General features: G+C 45.7%; 1 protein-coding gene across 5 annotated transcripts in view; it reads right to left on the bottom strand.

Moving 5' to 3' along the window:
* DOCK11 (dedicator of cytokinesis 11) overlaps positions 1 to 21,270 on the bottom strand; it is an 80,944-nt gene that overhangs the window by 52,916 nt on the left and 6,758 nt on the right. For all 5 annotated transcript variants that reach the window (XM_048318569.1, XM_048318572.1, XM_048318571.1 and 2 more), the window contains exons 2-10: positions 11,146 to 11,262; positions 10,836 to 10,925; positions 10,070 to 10,152; positions 8,905 to 8,974; positions 6,623 to 6,718; positions 3,953 to 4,087; positions 2,775 to 2,952; positions 2,250 to 2,329; positions 1,772 to 1,855 (exon numbers count right to left, since the gene is read on the bottom strand). In XM_048318569.1, coding sequence (XP_048174526.1) covers positions 1,772 to 1,855; positions 2,250 to 2,329; positions 2,775 to 2,952; positions 3,953 to 4,087; positions 6,623 to 6,718; positions 8,905 to 8,974; positions 10,070 to 10,152; positions 10,836 to 10,925; positions 11,146 to 11,262 — 933 coding nt within the window. The remainder of the gene's footprint in view (positions 1 to 1,771; positions 1,856 to 2,249; positions 2,330 to 2,774; positions 2,953 to 3,952; positions 4,088 to 6,622; positions 6,719 to 8,904; positions 8,975 to 10,069; positions 10,153 to 10,835; positions 10,926 to 11,145; positions 11,263 to 21,270) is intronic.

Genomic DNA, 21,270 nt, shown 5'->3' with positions numbered 1-21,270 from the left:
AATCAATTTTTTAAGTGGTCCGAAAGGTACAAGACATTCACAAATGAGTGCCATTTGGTGATGTTACACAAAGGTATTCAAGACATGAATTCATGGGTGTGTATCAATTTTTAGCAGCCTGTTTTGTAGAGCACAGCAAACTAAACCTCAGAATGATTTCAGTTCCTTCCTGCTTTGCTGTAACCCTGGGGATCTTCCCAAACACCACTTAGAGCTTGAGGAAGAAAGCGGAACATAAGACAACGTTACAATCAGAAAAGTATCTTCCACCATGAAGGTATGACTAGGTTAGAGATGGCCCCTGTGCCTGAAATAGAGAGAAGGCACACATGGGCTTGTGAGCAACACTTCAAAGCAGAAGGCATGTCCAGCTGCACAGCAGTAAATGGCATGGGTAGAAACAGCAAAGACTGTCTGGCGGGGGAATCCAAACAGACTTGATTACCATCACCTCCTCCCTAACCCAGAACACCCACGCCTGGTCTGTGCCTCCACATCTACCCTCCTCGAAGAGCAGGCACATGTGCAACCAAAGACCCTCAGCCTTTGACAAATCCATTATGCTGGGCACTGGGGACAGAGCTACCAAACACCTCTAAATACCAGCAGGTATTTTTGTTTCCCTTATTTTCTTTTCATGAGGAAAGTATGTTGCAGGTTCTACTGCTAGTTTCTCCTAGTTTCCTTAGCACCAGGCATGAAAGTGTGCACGTACCAGCCTTGACTGGAGCAAAGACTGAATGCCTTGTGTTACAGCAGATCCAACTGACCCACACCAGAATGAAGAACTCTGGGTATAGAAAGAGGGCAGTGAATTCAGCCTAACCATTTGGTTAGGTAAAAGAAGTTCTCTTAGATGCTTCACACTGAGTAATATTTCCATTTTTATTATCTGACTAGAATACAGGAAGCTTCTCAGAGCTTCTCTTAAAAAAAAAAAAAAGAAACCAAAAAGCCTCCTGGATGCTTATCTTCCTTCTGTTAAAGACTCTAAAGAATTGCCAAGAGAAAAGCTCATTTTGTACAACTAAACCTTTTAGAGACTAATTAAATTTCCTTGTTAAACCAGAATGTTCTATTTTACAGGTGTGAACATGCCAAAGCATGCCAGAAGGAGAAGCAGAAACAATGACGTACCCTGGAACAGTTCTCTAAAACTCTGCTAGCAATTGCAGCTCATTCCACTGAAATCTCACACCTGGACCCTGGCAGAGAATTCAAGTTTAAAGCCAAGAAGAAAACAGGCCAAGAGACAATGACCTCCTACTCCAGTGCATCCGACCAGCACAGGGTGTATTTTTCAGTTTGTCTGTCCCTACATTTGAAAACTCCCTGAAGACTGAGGCTCTCCCTGTTAACCCGTCATGGTCTTTTCCACCACTGCTCCCTGTACCAGATGTGCTGAGCCCACACAGCATTGCAGGTATCCATGCAATACCACTTCTAATGCTTCTTCTTGCAAGCATGAGAACTTCTCAGAGCCCCCAAGAAAATCCGGTTTGAAATCCAGCAACATCAAGATGCATTATACAAATGTCAGCAAAGCTGAAGGGAGGCCATGTGTGGGGCTGCTGCAACTCTTCCCTGTATTTGAGCTATCACCTGAACACTGACATCTCATTCTGCTCTCACTGACAGGAATATGGGCTACATTTCTGTTCTCCTGGAAAATATGCTGCTTCTGCAGGCAAACGCTGTGGCCATGCAAGGGAACAAGGGAGGCATGACACAGTGAACAAAAACTCACTGAGGCAAATGTGGGAATGTTTACCTGGACTTCTGGGTCAAAAGAAAAGATATTTTGTCTTCCATCATTTCTGCTCAATTTGTTTAGTTGATCTGTTTCTCTTCCATACTAAGACAAAGGAAGGCATTGATATTAGTGCCTGGCCACACAGAGGCCAAGACTCGATCTTGGGAAAGAACTGAATCAAAACAAAATAATTATTTTTCAGGTTGCCTTTGTGATACATGAGCTGGTGCAAAGCACTGACAGTACAGAGATGTGGCTATGCTGAAGCAAAAAGCAGGCAGAAGCCGCAACCACACTTGGAGTTGAGGAACATGCAGCCTCAAACCATGGGGCTCCATCTGTGAGACAGACAGGTGGCATAACAGAGACCCCCCCAGGATTTGGTGCCTGCTCAGCTCTGTCAGAGCTGGAGATACAGAAAGTAGAAAACCCCTCTCACAGATAAGCTGGACAGAAGTAGCTGTGGGTGGGGAGAGCAATCCTGCAAACACAATACCTTCATCAGCTCTGGATGCATGCTTCTCTCCAGGCTCTCTAGGATGTTCTCTGACTTTCCCTGCGTGCTTGATTCATCATCTGCAAGGACACAAGAAACAGATGTTCAAACAACTGCAGGAGCACTGCTCTGCCAGAAAGCATCCTGCACTATTTGCTAACAATAGCACAGAAACAGTTTAGAGAGACTTCTCCATTCCTTGAGAATAAGATTTTTCCATGCATTACCAGTATCAAAGTGTACTATTACAGTCTGCTAGGTCTGTCCAAAGCAGAACTTCAGCACAGAGCCAATTTTCCAGGAGCCTGGAAACTTTGCCATGGATTTCCCATCCAGAAGAAGGGTCACATTTCCCTCCACTTTTATTCCTCAGACTATCATCGGTGTTGTACGAAGCCCCTTTGCAAGATATTGTGTGTCAGCCACAATTCTTGCTTTAAATACAGTACAGTATACACTTCTCCAGGCACACTGCTTGCATCCTGCTGGAGAAGGAAGAAGGTAGGTGCTTGTTTGCAAACTGACCTTGCACAGATTCCACAGCATCCTTCTTCTCTTGCACCAAACTCTCAGTATTGCTCTGAATGATCTTCCTCAGAGTTACCAGCCATTCCTCCATCTCCTGCTCAGTTTCAGCTGCAAGATAGTGGCTGTACTTGTCTATTGTCTTCAGCTCAAATGCATAGCGGCGCATCTTGGGACACTGAACAAACAAACAAGAGATTTATATTACATTTTTCTCAACAACCCAGCACAGCACCTGCCACACAGCTCCTCTCTGGGAAAACATCCTAAGCTGAAATACCACAAAATACAAGGCAGGCACCCTCCCTGACACAACAATCCTGCTGCAATCACAAAGAGCTTAGTGGCTTGAGCATGGCCAGCTACTCTGAGTGAAGGAAAGCCAGACTGAAACACAGACATTGCACCAAGGATCAAGAACAATCTCCTTCTGATGTCATCAGACCTTTAATATTTACCCAGAGAAGCCAGGAACTGGATTTGTCTGACATGGTAAGTAATGCTGCACTCTGGGACACTTAGAGGCATCGATCTTAAAAAAGCAAGTGGTACAATGCAGCTTTTTGGAGCTGTGCTGGCCTTTAAACAGCATTTTCCAACCAGAAGCCAAGGCAAATCTGATGCAACTTGGGAAGTACATCCCATACATCACTGAGGTGTGTGCATTACCGCTTTTACTGTGTTCAGAAAGACAAATGGAAACTCATGGCTCTGACTCATCCATGCTGAAGCAAACCACTGGGGTAATTTAAGCTGCCCTGCACCACACTCAGTGCTTGAAGCTTCTGCAGAGACAGCAAGGGGCAGGAGGCAGAGCAACAATCCACTGCTGCACTTCACTCTAGCACAACTAAGCAAACCCAGGATTTAGACCCATACAAATACCTGCTCCTAAAACCTTATGAGGCCTGAGCAGGTCCTAAATTCCAAAGGACTGCATGTTTGCAAGGACTTATCAAGATATAGCTTAAGAAACAAGAAGCTGGTGCAAGCAGCAAATAGAGGAGGAAGGTGTCCCAGACAAAGTCATATCATTTACTTACTGGCCCATTGATCAGTTTAGCTGATCAGCTTTGGGTTAGTTTGCCATTCTATGCCTTCAGAACTCGAGAGAGCAGGCCTATCTCGGAGCCTGCAATCTGTAAATCCATGTAGAGCTACACAGAAAGGACACCTACCTGAACCACATCATTGCAAGCATCCAAGAAAATGCAGCCTTTGGATTCTTTTGAAATTTTCTCATCTTTGTAGGAATTCAGAATATAGGAGCCATCTGTGAGCTGTGACAAGTAAAAATACCTCCTCTTGAATACCTGTAAAAACACAAATTCTTGCTCAGGCAAGTATTCACTCTGCTGTATATCACAAACCATGGCCATGTTTTCCATATCTGCCTTCCCTGCTACTGAGAAAATACTGTAACACACAACACTGCTGACCCTGGAGTGTTGCAGATTCACCCATTTGAATACGGTTTGCTTTTACAAAGAGAGATTTCCATCACCTTCTTTAATTTTAATGTCCTTGTTGTTGTTATAAGTTTGCCCATCTAAAGCCCCAGGGCTTCCAGCTCATCTCTCAGCTGACTCCAGCCTTATTTATCTTTACAAAGTAATGCTGCATGGTAAATTCAGATCACCACCTTACTTGAAGACCCATCCCACCCTAGAGCAGGTACTTTCGGAGTCTTTTTCATATAGACCTCAGTTAGAATTGCAAAGCAACTGTCTGGAAGACTTAGGAACAGGCATGTGGAAATCCCTAGCACTCAAATGCAAGCCAAGGGACAATGCAGTCCATTCAACTGCCTGGGTTTTTTGTGGCTTTGGGTTTGGGTTATTTAATACAAACCTACTTTCATAAACTGGCTTTGGCTTAGCATTTAATTCTTACATCAAAAAACAGTAACTTTGGGAGAAGTGTTCCTGTGTTTGTAATACTGATTTTCCTGAAGAAAAAAAAACTCTCCAGTATCTCTGAACACCTTTCTTCATGCTTGTCAGCCAGAAGCCACTGGACTATAATTCAGGAGAACATTTTGGCAGCAGTTGTGGTAGCATCATATGCTGTAAGGAGCAGGGTGTATTTCACAGTTGCTAGGTATCTGTGTTAGAAGAATCATGAAGGAAGCCAGGACAAGCAGCACTGCAAGTATTTCTACTGTTCTGTCTATCTGGAAGATCTATGAATAAACACAGCATTTTTCATTCCACATGGGAGATTACAAGTAATTTCCTGCTCCTATCATTACTGACACCAGCAAATGTTCAGTAAACCCACTTGCTTGCAGAGAACTGGGAGGGAGCATCGCACACTGAACTGTAACACATGCCTTCTGAGAGGTAACCTCTGGCATCATTTGGATGACTAATTAGCTGAGAGATGCTCCATGGGTTGTTGAACTTTAAGTTTCGTAAGATTTAACTAAACCTTTAGTTTAACAGAGCATAAAGATACATGGAAAGCTAAGGATGTGAAGCATTAATCCAGCCTAAACACTGATTTAGCATTTCACTGAAGCAATCTCAGGAATTTTGGCAGTGGATGCTACAGAAACCCATGACAGATCTCTCTCTAGATATTACAGGGTTGATATCCCTTGTGGTTATGGGATTTCATGCTAAACAGTTTGCATTTGCTGAACTCTGTTCAAAAGTAAATGCGTAATCAAACAGCAAACACTATTCCTATGATCTTCCCCCCGTGCAAGCACTGCTGACAGAAATCACTGTCAGAAGATGACGATCATTTGAAATTAATCAGTTGGGTCTGTTCTAGTCTGAGCCTCTGGTGGTATTGGTCTCAGTGCCCTGCACCTCGACCTGCCTTTCAGAGACATTATCTGAACTACACTGGCTTCAGTTCAAATAATAAGATCCAGAGTCTCCAGTGAAACTCTGATGCCAAGGTCCTGAGAATCAGACCCAACTGATTACTTTGAGCATGTATGATACCTCCTCCAGAAGTTTCAGGAAAAAAAAGTTGCTTTAACCATGATTGGAAAAGCAGAGGATCAGAAAATCCTGTTCTATCGCCTTCAAGCCCATTTTAAAACTCAAATTAAAATTAACCTTAATAACAGTCCTGTTCCTTTTCTCCTGAAAGCATAACTCATTGAATCAAGCCTTGGAACAATTAGGCTTTTTGAGTTTTTTTAATATATCCTTACAAAGCAGCCTTGCTGCAGCCATCTCTCAGCTGTACCATTGAGCATAACTCCCTAACAATCTCTCTATGCTGTAACAAGGCAGCTGCATGGTGGGAGAGCAGACAAGCTCACTGCCATAGCAAAAACCTGTTGTGGAACTATTAAAAATCTCTGTACAGTCTGAGCAATGTCACATCACATGACGAAGAGCAGAGAACAGGAGACAAGGCAGCTGTTGCTTTTAGGTCAGTAATGCTACATCTCTGCAGTAATATCACCCCTGTTTTAAAAGCAAAGATTTATCATTTTAATTTAAAGCTGGCCTCTCTACACATTTCCAACCAGCAAGGAAACTATCAATTCAGAAAGCTATCTTTGCAGGGCAGCTGTTCCACTTATCCTGGTTGCCTTCCCCTCCTGGGCCTCAGCTGCTCATCCAGAAAACAATCTTGCTTTACTAGAACATGTTTCGCTTTTTTGGTCAGCTTGCCTGTCGTGGTCCAAAGTGCATCAGTCTTACATGCTGGGCAGGGGAGGGTCAAAAACTGTTGCCAGACCAGGTTTTCCAGTCTATCATGGGATACAAGAGGGGCAGATGCCCATCCAAACCCAAACCCACCCATTGTGCTCCTGGGAGCTTTGGAGATGTGGGCTGAACTTCACCTCATGCCTTGTTCCTGAGTAACTGGACCAAACTCACCTTCATGGTAACAGTGATGGTGCTGTTGATATTTGCTTTGTGCAGCCAGCCCTGCTTTATTACACCACCCTTCTGGGAGCACAGGGAAGAGGAATCCTGAAAGACAGCAAACAATAAGAAAAAGAGGAGGTCAGGTAAACTGTCTTCCACAGGAAATTCCCCTTGGACAAAGGCATTTGTCCACGCTGGAAAGCAATATCATTTTAACTACAGCAATATAGTGACATGTAGAATGTATGTGTTACAGATACAGCTACGCATACAGTGCTATCACAAAAAAAAAAATCAGGGATATCCCTTTCCAATAAAGAGGCAAAGCGGGCTAGATTGGGTCACCTTTAAAAAAAGAAAGATTACATCTATTCTGATAGGGCTGCACAGTGATTTTGCAATGAGGCAATGCCTGTTGGTTCTTATGCAGTATTTCAAAACCTGGGGAAGATGGAAATTTTCAAGATGGTCTGTTTAGGAAGTTGCAAAATGCAAAACTCCAAACTTATTCTGTCATTTCCTTTTGTCATTCTCACATTTTAAATTTCAGCAAAAGCCACCAAACTCCAATAACTGAAATGTAAACTGGCTGATTTCACATTTATCAAACCACAAAGTTTCAAGTGACCCAACCAGGCTGCTCTTGGCACACCAGATGGGGTTTCCATCTGCTCCTGTCCCATGGTCCCAGAAAGAGAGAATGGCTCTCTATTCATACTTAACCATGACCTCCACTGGGGAGGGAAATGAGAGCCCAGAGTGATGAAAAAATCTCATCCTGGGGCTTCCAGTGACTCAGCAGCAGAGGCAGCCCTAGCCTGCCTCTGTTGAGCCATGAAAGGGCAGGTTTTCACTCTTTGCATATCAAACTTCCACAGTAAATTTTCTGATATTTTGTTTCCCTGGGTGAAACAACCCATGATTTGTCCTTTATAATGGTTCGCCTTTTTTCATCAAGAGATTTCTTTTACTTGAATTTCCATTACACAATTCTAATGCAAATGCCCTGTCAGGAAACTGTAACAGAATCCTTTAGATATGGCCATGACAAAAGATATAAACGTCAAAACATCCATGAAAGCACTTGGAATACTCTTCCACAACAAACCTCAGTAACTTCTCTTGTTTGAATATTTGAGACACTGGCCAGAAGAAGAAAGGTCTCCAAATTTTGGTAATATATTTTTGTCCTTTTGCTTTTTTGGAAGCATGCTGGTAACAGTGCACAGCAATGTCTCCAGCCCAGAGCAGATATTTTTAAAGAGGCAGCACCTCAAGTTACTGACGTAATGCAAACCAACAACATAGTCAAAAAAAGATTAAGGCCAAACTTGACAAAACATTTCCATTTATAAAGAAGCCAATGCAGTCCAGACCTGAGGTGTGCTGGGACATACCCCGATAATTTCAGAAATGTGCACAAAACAGTCCCTCCAAATCTTGAGCTCTGCAACAAAGTTCCCTTTGCCTCTCTAAGTTCCTCACATCTTGGTAACATGGGAATTTTAAACAGCTGGACTAAATCCTTCCCTCTGTAAACAAAAACTTCCTAATATCACGAGCATGGATTAATCTCCACATGGTACTTGAAACAGAAAAGCGCTGCCCATCCCTTCTGTAGCAAATGCGATATACACGTGCAGGAAACATGGCATCTGCACCATCCAAAATAATCACCAGATCTGAGATGTCCCAATTGGCAGAGCCCCCAGCCCACCCCCACAGAGGAGCTCCAGGGCTGCAAATCTTCCCTACAACCAGCTGAGCACAAAGATGCCAACTTCCAGAGGAAGCAAACGCCTCCCAGCATTGGCACAGTATGTACAGAGCAGGACTGACACACTGTCAACAAGCTGGGTCGAAGCAACTGATGAAAAATTGCAGGTTATGTGGTAAACCCCAGAATCACAGTGTAGAGTTGAAAAACAGATTGCCCAGTTTTAGTTCTGGACATGAAGAGTTTTCCTTACTAACTACTTGGCTTCCTTTTGAAGGAAGCCTTCCTCTCTGTTTTCTTCCTTTCCTCTTCCTACGATGCTCTGTTTCAAGGGAAAAAGCCATGAGAAATATGACTAATCTTCCAGATAACTTAGGAGACCCTTGGTTGCAAGAGATTATATCTTGTCATATGTTGAAATAAATCACTGCCTCACTTTTGATCCCATTTTCACAGCAGAAAGCATCTCATCAAAAAACTGTTCCTAAGAACTGAATTCTGGCTTTGCTTTGTGAAATTTGCTTTTTAACAGGAATACATTAAAAAAACCCCAAAAAACCAACCTTCTCCTTACCTCATCCTTTTCAAAGTCTTCATCAATTTCAAACACATGGCTTGGAATCTTGTCTGGCCTAAAGGATTTGCTGAAATCACAACATATTTTCATGTTTAATGACTGGAACATGATGGCTGTCTGAGCCAGCAGCTGATGCTGGATCCAGAAGCAACAGCCAAACTGCAGGCTACAGAGCACAGAAAATACACTGCAAGAGACCTACAGCTCCTTACAACTGGGGAAAGCTAAGTTCTGAGTGCATTTCATGGAAATTAAGCACAAGAAGTCTGTAATTAGCTTTCTCTTGTTAGCTGTTGGATTCTGCAGTTTTTGCTGACTTGCATTTATGGAACAAAGAGAGAGCACCCCAGTTTAACTTCCGTCTTTACCAAAAAAAGAAGCAAGATCAGACAACAAGATTATTCACAAATTTTAACATTATTTGATCAACAGTATTACTCCATTGCTGCTTCACATCCCCTTGAGACCCTCAGAACAGACCCACTTCATCCAATTAAGAAGAAAAAGCATTTAACAAGCTTCCAGCACACAAACAGCCTGGACAGGGGTCCAGATATGCCCAGAGCATGGGCAGTGAGAACAGAGCAGGCACCATCACAGAGAAAATAAAAATCCAGCAGAAATCTGAGATGTATGTGCCTGTCTGAAAACCCCAATTAGCTTTGGAGCTGGAAGCACTGGCACAGACCAGAGTTTCCAAGTACATAACTCCCCAGCACTGCCAGCATTTGCAGCAATATCACATCAGCCTCTCTGTACTGAGGACACAAGGAGAATCTGCTTGGCATGGGAACAAAGTGTGTAGCACACAGGCAACATCAACCCAGCGGGACAACGATGCTCCTGGGTCAGGATGTGCAGACACTGGCAACGCTATTTATCCTGCCATAGGCCTGGGCTGCACTCTGTCCTCATCCCAAATGGAGGGGCTGTGCACACACTGGTAGATGGGATGTGAAGCACTGACCCATACAATATTGTGGGCATCTCCCTGACAGAGCTGAGGGGCAATGGCATGACAACACAAACCTCTGGCTCTAATCTTCAGTGACACACCTCTGGAGGAGAGGCTGCTTTTGGAACAGGCGTCAAGGAAAGGGCAGACTGCTCCTGCTAAGTCCTGTGACCACACATTAGCATTCCAAGGGAGCACGACACTTACCATGGCAACATCCGAAAGTCTCCTGAGTATTCCTCATATTTGTAGTTTACCACGTACCAGTCAGAGCTGTAGGTTTTAATGCACTGAAAGGAAAACAATACAGCTCTTAGAAAGCTACACCAAGCAAAACAAAGCCTGGCACCAGACTGAAAAGTTACACACTGCAGGGTGAGGTAAGCACAAGCAGGAAGGGTGTGGGCAAAGCTGCTTCACTTGTTTCATGTAGCAATGCAGAATTTCCTAAGGAACCTTTTCAGCACAGGGACAAAAATCACACAGCATCTGGCCTGCCACACAGCTACAGATTTTGTATTTACATCACTCCAAGGCTCTGAAAAAAGGAGTAGTGATTTGGGAGGAGACTGCTTTCTGGAAAGCACCAGTTTTCTGTCCTTGGAAACACAGCATGTCTAACTCGACATCGATCATCGCTTCTTATTCCACTGCACTTGAAGGGAATGGTTGTGGAGAGCAGCACTTCACAACAAACCCACAGCGCTCCAGATGCTCCAGGGAGGTTGTGGATCCCCTCCTTGTCAGGCAAGTGATGCAAAGCCACACACCTTGGCTGTGTAAAACACCCATTGAAAAGACATTCTGCACATGAGACGCCTGTAAGAACCCTCCTGCGCAGCAGGTTTGGCAGTGCTTCCCACAAAGGAAAAGCCAAGTGATCTGCAGTCCTGTGGATCAGGAGCTACAGCTGAGCATCTTCCCAAGGGATATAAAGGGCTGAAGGCAGGTGTCACACAGACTTTGCCCCTACCTCTTTGACAAAGAGACTCTGAGCTTTCTTTAGAGCATCTTCTGGCACCGTTGACTGGACCGTCCTCCTCTGTCGGCCGATGATTGAGATCTGCAGGAAAAAGAACACTTTTTCAGCACGAACTCCATCTTCAGGGCTTGACATTCACTTTAAATAAATGTGGTGGGCCTAAACCACCAGTGGGTCATTCTAGTTTTATGGCAGTAATGCAGCCAAAAATAACACGCGGTTAATGGTGGAAATTTTCCAAGGTAACCAGGATGGGAGACAAGTGAGCCTCAAACATGGGAAACAGCCAGAGAAAACTCACAGACACATCTTCAATCGGAAATATCAGGAGGTCCCGGAGAGGATCACTGTAGATCTGAACTCTGCGTTGAAGGATCACATTCTCATAGTCCAAGGGTTCCACCACTTTCGTTTTTTCCTGCAGGAAAAATAGGTAATGAAAAAAATTACATGTATGTAACATCTAAAATAACCAGTAACTAACCTCTGGTGCTTAATTTCAAACTGTGTGACCACTGTACTGCCCATTATTCAGCACTCTGATACTCCTGTGCTGCAGGTAACCACTGATGAGCATGTTTTGCAGAGAGGGAAATGAGGGGATAAGTTTTAAGTAATAAGCTAGGGGAAGAAACTAAGCACTATGCTGCTCTGTCTCAGCCCAGTCTCTAATCTCTTCATGGAGTAAGAAAGCCTCCTGGACAGGCCATAGCTTTAACAGCTGCAAGATCCAGCATCTTTACGTTTGAGCAGCTCATCTGTACAGCTTGGAAGAAATACAGGCCCCTGCGCTGGTTCTGCTCAGCTCAGGGCTGGTTTAGTTTGAGGAGCAGATGAGAGCTGTGCTCCCCTAGGAATGATGAGAGCAGGGCTGCTGCTATGACTGCCAAAGCAAGAATCTCAGCCCATGGAAGGAAGAACAGCACCCCTCTAGTAAGACAGGAAAGCCCTCTCCATAAATTGCACCCCAGACACAGCCAAAGGCTAGAGCCTAGTTTTATTCTCACTCACATTTCAGGGAAGCAAGAGGAACTTCTCCAAAAATCCCTGGAGTCATGAGCAAAAACTATTAGGAGAGCTTCATTACATTCCCTATTGCACCAATTTTGTCTGTATAACAAGTCCAGAAAACAGAACTTAGCAAAATGAGAAAAACACAACTTCTGAAGCAGGCAAATGCCACCTCAGCTGCCCAACCTGACTTCAGATTTCATGAGCAAGAGTGAGACTCTCAGCACTGCATTGCGAAAATCAAACTTCACACCAAAAGCCAACCAATGACTCTGTATAGGAGTGGTCACATTAAAACAGGAACCAAATTCTAACACATCAACTTTGCCTTGTTTTGAACCTTGACCAAAATCCTGATGCTTGGCCCTGCCATGGACAGTGTTTATGAAACCCCTCCAGCAGCATGTGATGTCATGTGCCTCTGGACATGACATCCTTGCAGGACAACGTGCTTGGGCTCTCCACTCTCGGAAGAGAAACATCAGATGCTTACCCACGGGCAGCAAATGTTACCTTCCAGTCAAATGGCGTTTCTGGGACGAACTGTTCACAATGACTGGAGTTAAAGATGAGACCAATAAAAGTTAAAGATGAGACCAAGGGTCTCTTGCTGAACACAGCACAGCACAACCTGCAGCCTAAAAAAATGAGTCCCAAATGAGGACTGAAAGCTCAGCATTGTATAACACCACTGTATAAACAGCCACACCACCAAGAGTTCAAACAACTCAACGTTTTCTGTGACACGTGAGATAAGCAAAGAAGTCAACATTGCTCTTCCATAACCAATCCTAGCCAAAAGTCCTGTGCATGTTCTGTACCTTTGGCTCCTAAGGATCTGGGATGCACTTAGGGAACACCTCCTGCCTCAGACAGTTTCGCATTTAAAATGTCTCCTTTCCATGCTGCAGAAATCCAGCATGAATTAGCTCCCTTATCTGAAAAAGTTTCCTTCTTAACTACTTTCTGAAAACTTCGCTTCACTTCTTTCACAGTACTGAAAGGAACCTCAACTCCTCAGATTACCAGTGAGAAAGACAAAGGTCAGTCAGCAGAGAGCCCAGGCTGGATGACAGAGCATCCAGGGGTTGCTGCCTGCTCCCTCAGCCATGGGGGATTCGGGAATGAGGTGACAAATGCTGCCAGTCCCACTGGACACAGAGAACTTCTTGCTTCTATATCCAAGACCTGAGCTGTACAGGGCTTTAATAAGAAAAGAAAGAGTCCATCTGAAAAATAGGAGTCTGAAAAACCCAACAGGTAGACAAAGAAAAGGAACTCATTTACTCTCAGTCAGCCTCATGCTCATTAAATGCTTAATTGAATTCAGTTAATCATCTGAAACACCGGTCTTATTTCAGGATAGCACGGTGCGCTTCTGAAAGTCTGCCAAGCTCTGCAAATTAATGTGAATTAACAGGACATCCATTTGCAGGTCTGGGGCCCCAAAGCTTGTCCTCCCCACAACACCAGGGCCCCACAGAGTACACACACAGATCTTTGTCGACCTCTCTGATTTACTGCAGCAATCCTGGCAAAACTCAGCGGTGTTGATGGGTTAAAGCAGCGCGATAATCCCAAGAACTCACACCAGCCCCCGTCTCACCTCACCCTGCAGCAGCTGTAACAGTAAATTAGAGTCCCTCTACAAGCCTTCCACATCTCTTTGGGAATGCAGGCCTTCCAATCACACAGTATTTTTAGTTCTTTTTTATTTTGCAACATGGTCCTGAAACTAGGACTCTGTTTCTAAAGGTGTCCTTTTTGAAAGTTGGGGAATTGATGACATTTCTTTTCTAGATCTGATACCTCTGATGACCAGCAAGATAAAGTCCTGGCAGTCATCCTCATGGGATGCAATGACAGCTAAAGGGTAAGAGCTGAAAAGGATCCCAGATCTTCACATGAGATGTTTGAAAACTCACAGATCACTGCCTACAACAAATATGAAAAAAAACCCTTAAAAACTCACTGCAGCCCCCCTAGTGTGGTAGGTAATGATACTGAAAAAATGCATGGTGCAGGCTGTAATCTATATCTGACAAACCAGTACCAGGCCCTGTGACACGCATCTGATGCCCCAGGGATGAAGGGTTGTGCACTGCCACTGAGAAGGGTTCTGCAGCACCTAGACAGGCATTTCTCCTCTGGAACTGTTAGAAACACAGTCCCTAGGGCTCCCCTTGCCCAAGGTGTGCAAATTTCCCGTCTCAGCACACAGCAGCCCTCCATTCCCTGCAGTTCAGTGTTACACTGACCATGCTCACACTCAGCACATCACCCAGGCTGCCATAGGACATGACAGGAACCACAGACATGTCTCTAAAGCCAACCTGTTTGTTATCAAAGCAGCTGCTCATGGAAGGATGTGGCCTGGCTCCTGCCTGCCATCGAGGAAACAAACTCCTCCATCCATCCTGACCTGTGCAGGCTGCCCAGTGGGGCCAGGCACGTTCATGTCCCTGCAAACAGACCTGTGGAGTAAGGCGGGAGCCATCCCAAATATTTGTTGCCCTTCAGCCCAGCAAGGCTGAAGATAAAGCTTTAAATGCTGAAAATGGGATTTCAAAGTCTTAGTTTTCCTGGGGGTGGAAGTGCATACCCCACACCACCTTGGGCTCAGATCACACTGCCCAGCACTGTCACAACAGCAGATGGTACCCACCAAAGTCATTATGAAACCAGAGGAAAGACTATTACACTAAAGCAATTAGAGTCTTAGAAACCACGAATTCCTCCACAGGGGAAGCCAATACCCAAGTACAAAGAAATGCTGCCAGTCCAGCAACAAAATCAATCCATTTCTGCAGGAAAAAACATGCAGTGCTGCCAAAGGTATCCTGCTCTGTGGCACACACACAACAGCTCTTCACCCAGGGCAGGCAGACACTGCACTGTGATGCTCCTGGGCTCCTCCAAGCTCCTGAGAACACAGCAGGGGCAGGCTGGGGTGAGCTGCCCTCTCCTGTGGTTCCTGTGGATGCAGCATCGGAGCACACCCAGCAGCAGCATCCAGCCCAGAGCACTGCAGCCCACTGTGCTGGGATAAAAAACAAGGGAAATACCTTGAGAAAAACAAACATGATTTTAAACAAAGATAACATGAGAGCAGTGCATCCTCCCAGACAAGCTCACTCACCCTTCTTTAAAAAACCACAGGTTCAAGCCCCACACACCAGCCTGCTCCTGAAAACACACATTGCTCTCTCTGTCCTCTGCTTCTGCCCCGAGACTGCTGCTCCTCGCAGCATGGGGCCATGCAGAGGGTTGTCTGCTGTGCTGTAGACCTCATCCACGCTGGGTCACGTGGCTCCACTTGGACAACAGCACAGGCAGAACAACAGCCTGTGTATTGGACTATTGACTCGCCACCACAAGAGAGCTGGCTGGCATTTTAACAGGAAATTCAGAGAAATTGCTGCAACAGAAACATGCCCACAAACACCAACACAAGGCTCTGCCTTTGGCCAAGCACAAGCACAAAGAGCCTAGCATGAGAGAAAACTCAAGTAAGGTCCTTGTCCTCCGTGCCTTGCTTGACCCACTGCTCTCTGCCAGCCTGAGCCCAAACCCTCCCCAAGACAGAAACCACCAGAGAGAGAAAGCAAAGGAATGGTTTAGCAAGGGAATTACCATTAACAAAGAGGGGGATACTTAAGTCAGATTAAATTGTCACCCTTCTGCATCTATTCTGCAAAGCATATAAAATTCCTTTTATTTGCTTTATAAACAAAGGCTCACAATGACAGCTTGTTCATGTGGAGAAGTATAGGAAAGAACATTTCTATTTTAAACTTTTAGTGCCTGAAAAACAGTAGCCACCTGTCTTACAGTGTTCTGCATCTGAATACCATAAAAACACACCACTTTCTTGTTATATATGATTAATACTTTTCTGAGATCCATTTCTCCCAGAATTACAACAGATACAACCCAAGTGATGTGAACGTACAGAATGAAAAATGTTTCATCTGGGGATTTTTTTAAAGTAGCAGCCAAAGGAAAACTGTGAGAAAGCTTTTGTATTTTCAGTCTTGTCCGTTCAGCCCTCATTTAAAACAATATCCAGAGAAGAAAATGACAAACCAGGCTGGTTTGTAACCAATTTTCTGGTCCCTTTGCAGTGACACAAGTCCTCAGCAGCTGCCAGTGCATGACAGAAGCCAAGCCCAGCACTGGAGTTGCACCACTCTTGACTTTCACTTCTCCTGGTTCCAACGGCCACCAAGCACACAGAGATACACACACCCTGCCCTGCAATACTTCCTCCGGGCCTTCCACTGAAAAACCTACAGGTTCAGCAGCCCCCAGCACGTGATTTTTTTCTCACATCCTCAGAAATGAAGCCCCACCCAGTGTGTGCATCTACATTTCAAAGCAGCAAGAGACACAAATGAGATGAATTTTAAAAGTGCTGGTTCTTTAGAGCAGCTGAAGAAAGAAGGAGGAAGAGGACAGATCACATGTATGAATATAACTGTATTATCTCAGAGTGTACAACTGTTCCCCAAAATTTAGCGACCATTTTACAGCCTATCTATTTGCTGCCTCATTTGTTGCAACTCTGTAGTGCACTTATGTGGAAAGCCAAGCAAAGCCCCAATTTTAAAATAAATATCAAAGGACCAAGTAGGTGAAATACATAGAAAAGGAGAGGAAAAGTCAATTTGGAGAATTAAAAGCTAGAAGAGGGGAAAATGGAGGTGTACAACTACCCTTGGGACACACCTGTCACAGCTAAAACCACATCACTTCTGAGACTGGCATCACTCCAGAGCAGAGGGACCACTCCCCACTGCAATGCACAATCTGGAAATGTGAGGATACCTCAAAAACAGCAGAGAAGTCCTCATTTTTTTATTTTGCTCAAGAAACCTGACTGTACATGAGAGAATTTAAATGATGCCTGGGAACTGAGCAAACTCACTTGGCAAACCATATGGGCATATGGAATTGAGCAATTTCTATCCACAGAAAAGCTTTTCCACAGCAAGGCATTCAAAGATCAGGTCAAGGCAAACTCAAATTGTGTGGTCTTTGAGAGTCTTTTTTTTTAGTATCACATTTGTGACTCCTCACTTTTTCCAACCCCAGTTCCTGCACTGCCATCTGATCCCACTTACACACTCTCACTCAAGCTTGCAGAAAGGCTACAGAGCTCAATTTATAAAAGCTCAGATTCAAATCATTCCAGACTGCTGGGCATAAGAGAGAATAATGACAAAACAAACTCTGGGCTTGGCCATCCAAGGTTTATGGAACTGCCATAAACCTCTGCAAAGCCAGAATAAAGTCTGTGCCCCAACGACTTTGCATTCAAAAGTCCAGGAGAAAGGGAAGAGGTAGGAACAGAGATCAGGGAAGGAAGGGCAAGCAGGGAGACAGTGTGAGTCAGCACATATGGCAGCAGTCACAACACAGTGCAGCCTTGCTGATGCCAAGAGGTTTGTGGGCTTCTCAGCAAAGCCACATTTTGGGAAGAAATCAGCAGGGTGGCAATGTGGCAGCTCTCAGCAGGTGATGGGGAGCTTGTGCCCATGAGCCTGCTGCAAAACCAGCACTCAGCTGGATGTAGCAGATGTACGATGGTAAAACCTCAAGGATGAAAAACAGTTGATAAAGCTGGGTATGAGCAGGCCAAAACTACTTTTACACTGGCCAGAAAAAGTTTAAAAACACAAGAAAAATGTCCAGACAGGAATCCTGGCTCTGCTGAAGACACAAAAACACCGAGACACCACAGCTGCACCTGGAACAGGTGAGAGGGATGGACTGTAAAGTGGGCATGCAAACACACAGAGCATCTTGTGAAATGGCAAGGGAGGAAAACCTCACTAGAAGGAGGAGGAGCAGGGGAAGCATGGAGAGGGAAGAGTCTCAGGAGCTGGCCCAAGGTGGTGGGTGCAGGGGAGGGTAGAATGGGGCACCTGGGGATGGATCTGTGCAGGGACCACATCATGGGAAGCAAAAATTGTGCAAAGGTTGGGCTGTGTAGCTCAAGAGGCAGGAGACGGGGGTCAGGGAGGCCAAGGGGTTGGCAGAGAAGGTGTGCACTGCAGACAGGAGAGGAGCCCCATGGGCAAACAGGAAGGGAAGAAGGAATTGGTGAGGAGAAGGGGCCTGCCAGGGAGTGATCAGGTGCTAACACAGCTCAGAGCAAGGCTTTGCACAGCCCTCCACGGGCAGCAGGAAAGCAACCTCTAAACAGCAACACATCATTGCTAAGGGTCTCATTAGACAGAGGGCTGGGTCAGAGTCCACACACTCCCATCTCCTTTGAGGAGTTACGTGGCAGTGCGACGCTCCAGCTCTAAATGCAGTGCCAGCAGCACAAGGCTGCTGTGTCCCACTCTTCCCCTGCTCTGCCTGGCATGGAGATGGCTGCACCTCACAGGAGCTCTCAGAGAAATAAAAAGCTAAGTGGTAGGGAAGGGGAGGATGAGTGCACAGTCCTGGCACCCTGCAAGAAAACACTTGCAGTGGAAATGACTCACTCTTTCCATCTGCATGCTCGGAGCAAAACCCAGCCCCCTCTCCTGTGCTTCCCTCCACCCTGCCCAAGTTCTGTGCAAAAGCATTTCACTGACCCACACCTCTCCCCTCCTGCATCAATGGCCCTGGGTTGCACCAGAACCTGGGTTCTGGGTATTTTGTAAGGTGGATGTCTCCTTTTTCAATGTAATGCCCGCTTTTCAATGAAAAAGCAAGTGTCTGCAGTCACAGTGCTGTCCCTGAGAGCGACACAGTATTGGTGCGAGACACCAGCTTGGAAAAGGCCTGAACAAACAGTCAAAAAGTTGATGTCAGTGTAGACATGCAAACATTTACCTGTCATTATTAGGCCTGTCAAATAAAACGAATTCAGGCCTTGAAGTATCTTCAAACTGGTTTAGAAATTACAGGAAGCCAGGATAATCAGCATATGACTCTTCATTTTCCCTCCACTTACTCAGAAGTTGGACTGTTGGACTCCACAGTTCACAGTCTTTAGCAGATCCCATTCTGAAGCAGAGTTCTGCAGCCACGAGGGGCAGGAACACTTTTTTTTTCCTGAAAGCCTGAGATTCTTGCATAATCACTTAAGCAAACTGCCCTCAGAAAACAGCTGCATTACAATGAAGCAGTGAGAGTTCACAGCCCAAGTGTGAGTGGCCCAGCCTAGAAGGCAGTGCTGCCACTCCAGCTCACCTGCACTTCACCTTCACACATCACCTCTGAAAATGATGCCTTGAGCAAGTGCAGAGTCAGTAGGAAAAGAACTGGCAAGTGGTAGCTGGGGGCATGACCCATGTCTGGCATGAACACACACTTGAGGTGATCCAGCACTGTTACTGCATAGGGCAGTGCATTAGGACATGCATCTTAGATTCCTTTCAGTATCCTTGTCCCCTGTGCCTGACCTTCCTCAGGATCACCAAGTGCTTCTGTGCGACACTGACAGCTCAGTACACGCTGCCATGGAGTCTCCAGTCCCCAGCCACAGCACCTGAAGTCCTGTGAGTCCCTGCCTGCATAGGTACATTCTGGGCCAAATCCAGCCCTTCTCCTCGAGGAGCAGAGGGAGGGATCAGGGTAGTTCTACCTCAGCCAAACTGCACCTGCATCCAGCTGAGCATCTGCTGCAGAACATGAGAGATGTGCAAACACATTACAGCTTCGATTTTCTCCTCCGAAAATAACAGAGCTAATAGAAATTGGCAAAAGGGTACTGGTTTCTATGGGACAGCTGAATTTCTACCAGATAGGACTTCACAAAACATTCTGTAAGCACAGGCATTTTTCCATGCTAAAAAAGGAAAACAGTAATTGCAACAACAATAATACATGTTATTTATTTAGGTTCTTAACTGGGACATCCCAAAGTGCTTTTCAGATGTCACTTGTATTTCATCATTTATTTATGTAGTATCAGTTTTATATTTAGCATCCAGATCCAAAAGAGCCAGAACATCTTAAAGCAATTAATGGCACATAAGCAGAACCCCTCCCTTTCCTGTCTGTCTTAAACTCTTGTTTTTCACTTAGGAAACCACTCACACGCAGGGCCGAGCCAACAGTGCAGCCACTGCCCCAGGAGAGCAGGGGAGCACTCCCAGCCCCACTGGGGCATGGACAGAGCCATGACGAGGCCAAGAGACTTGTCCAAGCCTATGGATCAGCACTGGGGAAAAACAGAGCAGGAAGTCCCAGGCCAGTTTTGAGCTGCCTCAGCAATACAGCAAACACCCCAGCAGTTCAGCCAAACCCCCACCATGTCAGTGGTGGTTTCAGCAGCTCAGGAAGTTGTCTCAGCCTCATCTGTGCTCCATTTTTGGGCTGCAGGCATTGGACACAAGAGCTGCAGGGCTCTAAAGTTAAACTCTATTCTCCCAGCAAATGCAAGAGAGGCTGTGGATGGGCTCTGCAAGGGACAGACTCTTCGAGGCCAGAAGATAAGAGACAAAATGCTGCTGTGAACAGAAGCACCTCAAAGTTTCCCCAAATAAAGACATCCACACAAGTTCCAGCATCATGCAACAGGACAAGGGAGAATTTAGGGCTCCCCAGGCACAGAGAGAAAGGCAGTCCGACGCCAGTGCAACTCTCCTGGAACCCCAATGCGCCATGGAAAGCAGTTTTCTGCTGGAAGCTGGGTTTGCCTTCCTGAACACCAGCTTTGTGGGCATTCAGCCCATCTCAGCCAATACCATCATGTCCCTCCAAGAGATGGAGACTCCCTTTTCCTACCATGACCTTTCTACCTGTCCCTGTCACAAATGCAGCTCCTGCCAAGCCTCTCATGTTCCTGTGACCCCCCATCCCTTTCTGGCTGGCACAACAGCTCCCTTGAGTCCCTGCTACAGCTAACCCCATGTCCCCGAAGGCTGAACTAAAGAGCCTGTGCTTGGCAGGCTGACAGAGCCCTGGCAGGCATGCAGCCAGATGCATTCTGAGCCATGGCTTCCTCCAGACTGCCAGAACATGTGCCCTGCTCCACACACAGATGCTGCAGTCCAGCCCACATCCCAGGCTCCTGACCACTGGCAAAACACAGTTTTATGTATGGCTGTTACAGTTCTCCAGAGCAACGTACAGCACTCTGACACCACCAGGTCCTACTACTGCACAAGGGAGATGTCGTTTTCCTGGCTTCTCTCATGCAGTGTCCTTGCTCAGGGGACAGAGAGGCTAGGCTGCAGTGAGGATGTCACCCAGCATGAAGCCAGAGACAGGATGAGGCAGTGGGGAACGCTGTGGACCGACCAAAACAGGCAGAGCCTCCTTCCAGACGCAACCACTCCCCAGGAACAGTCCTGTGACAGGAGATATTAATAGGGGAGAGAAGAAACTGTTTTCAGTGAGAGAGAGGGGTGAGAAAGGGGTCAGGAACAAGCAGCCCTGACCCCATTAGAGAAGCAGTAGGAAGCAGGGAAAA

The sequence above is a fragment of the Corvus hawaiiensis genome, chromosome 14, assembly GCF_020740725.1.
Source record: "Corvus hawaiiensis isolate bCorHaw1 chromosome 14, bCorHaw1.pri.cur, whole genome shotgun sequence".
NCBI lineage: Eukaryota > Metazoa > Chordata > Aves > Passeriformes > Corvidae > Corvus > Corvus hawaiiensis.
This window is presented reverse-complemented; position numbering and strand designations above follow the sequence as displayed.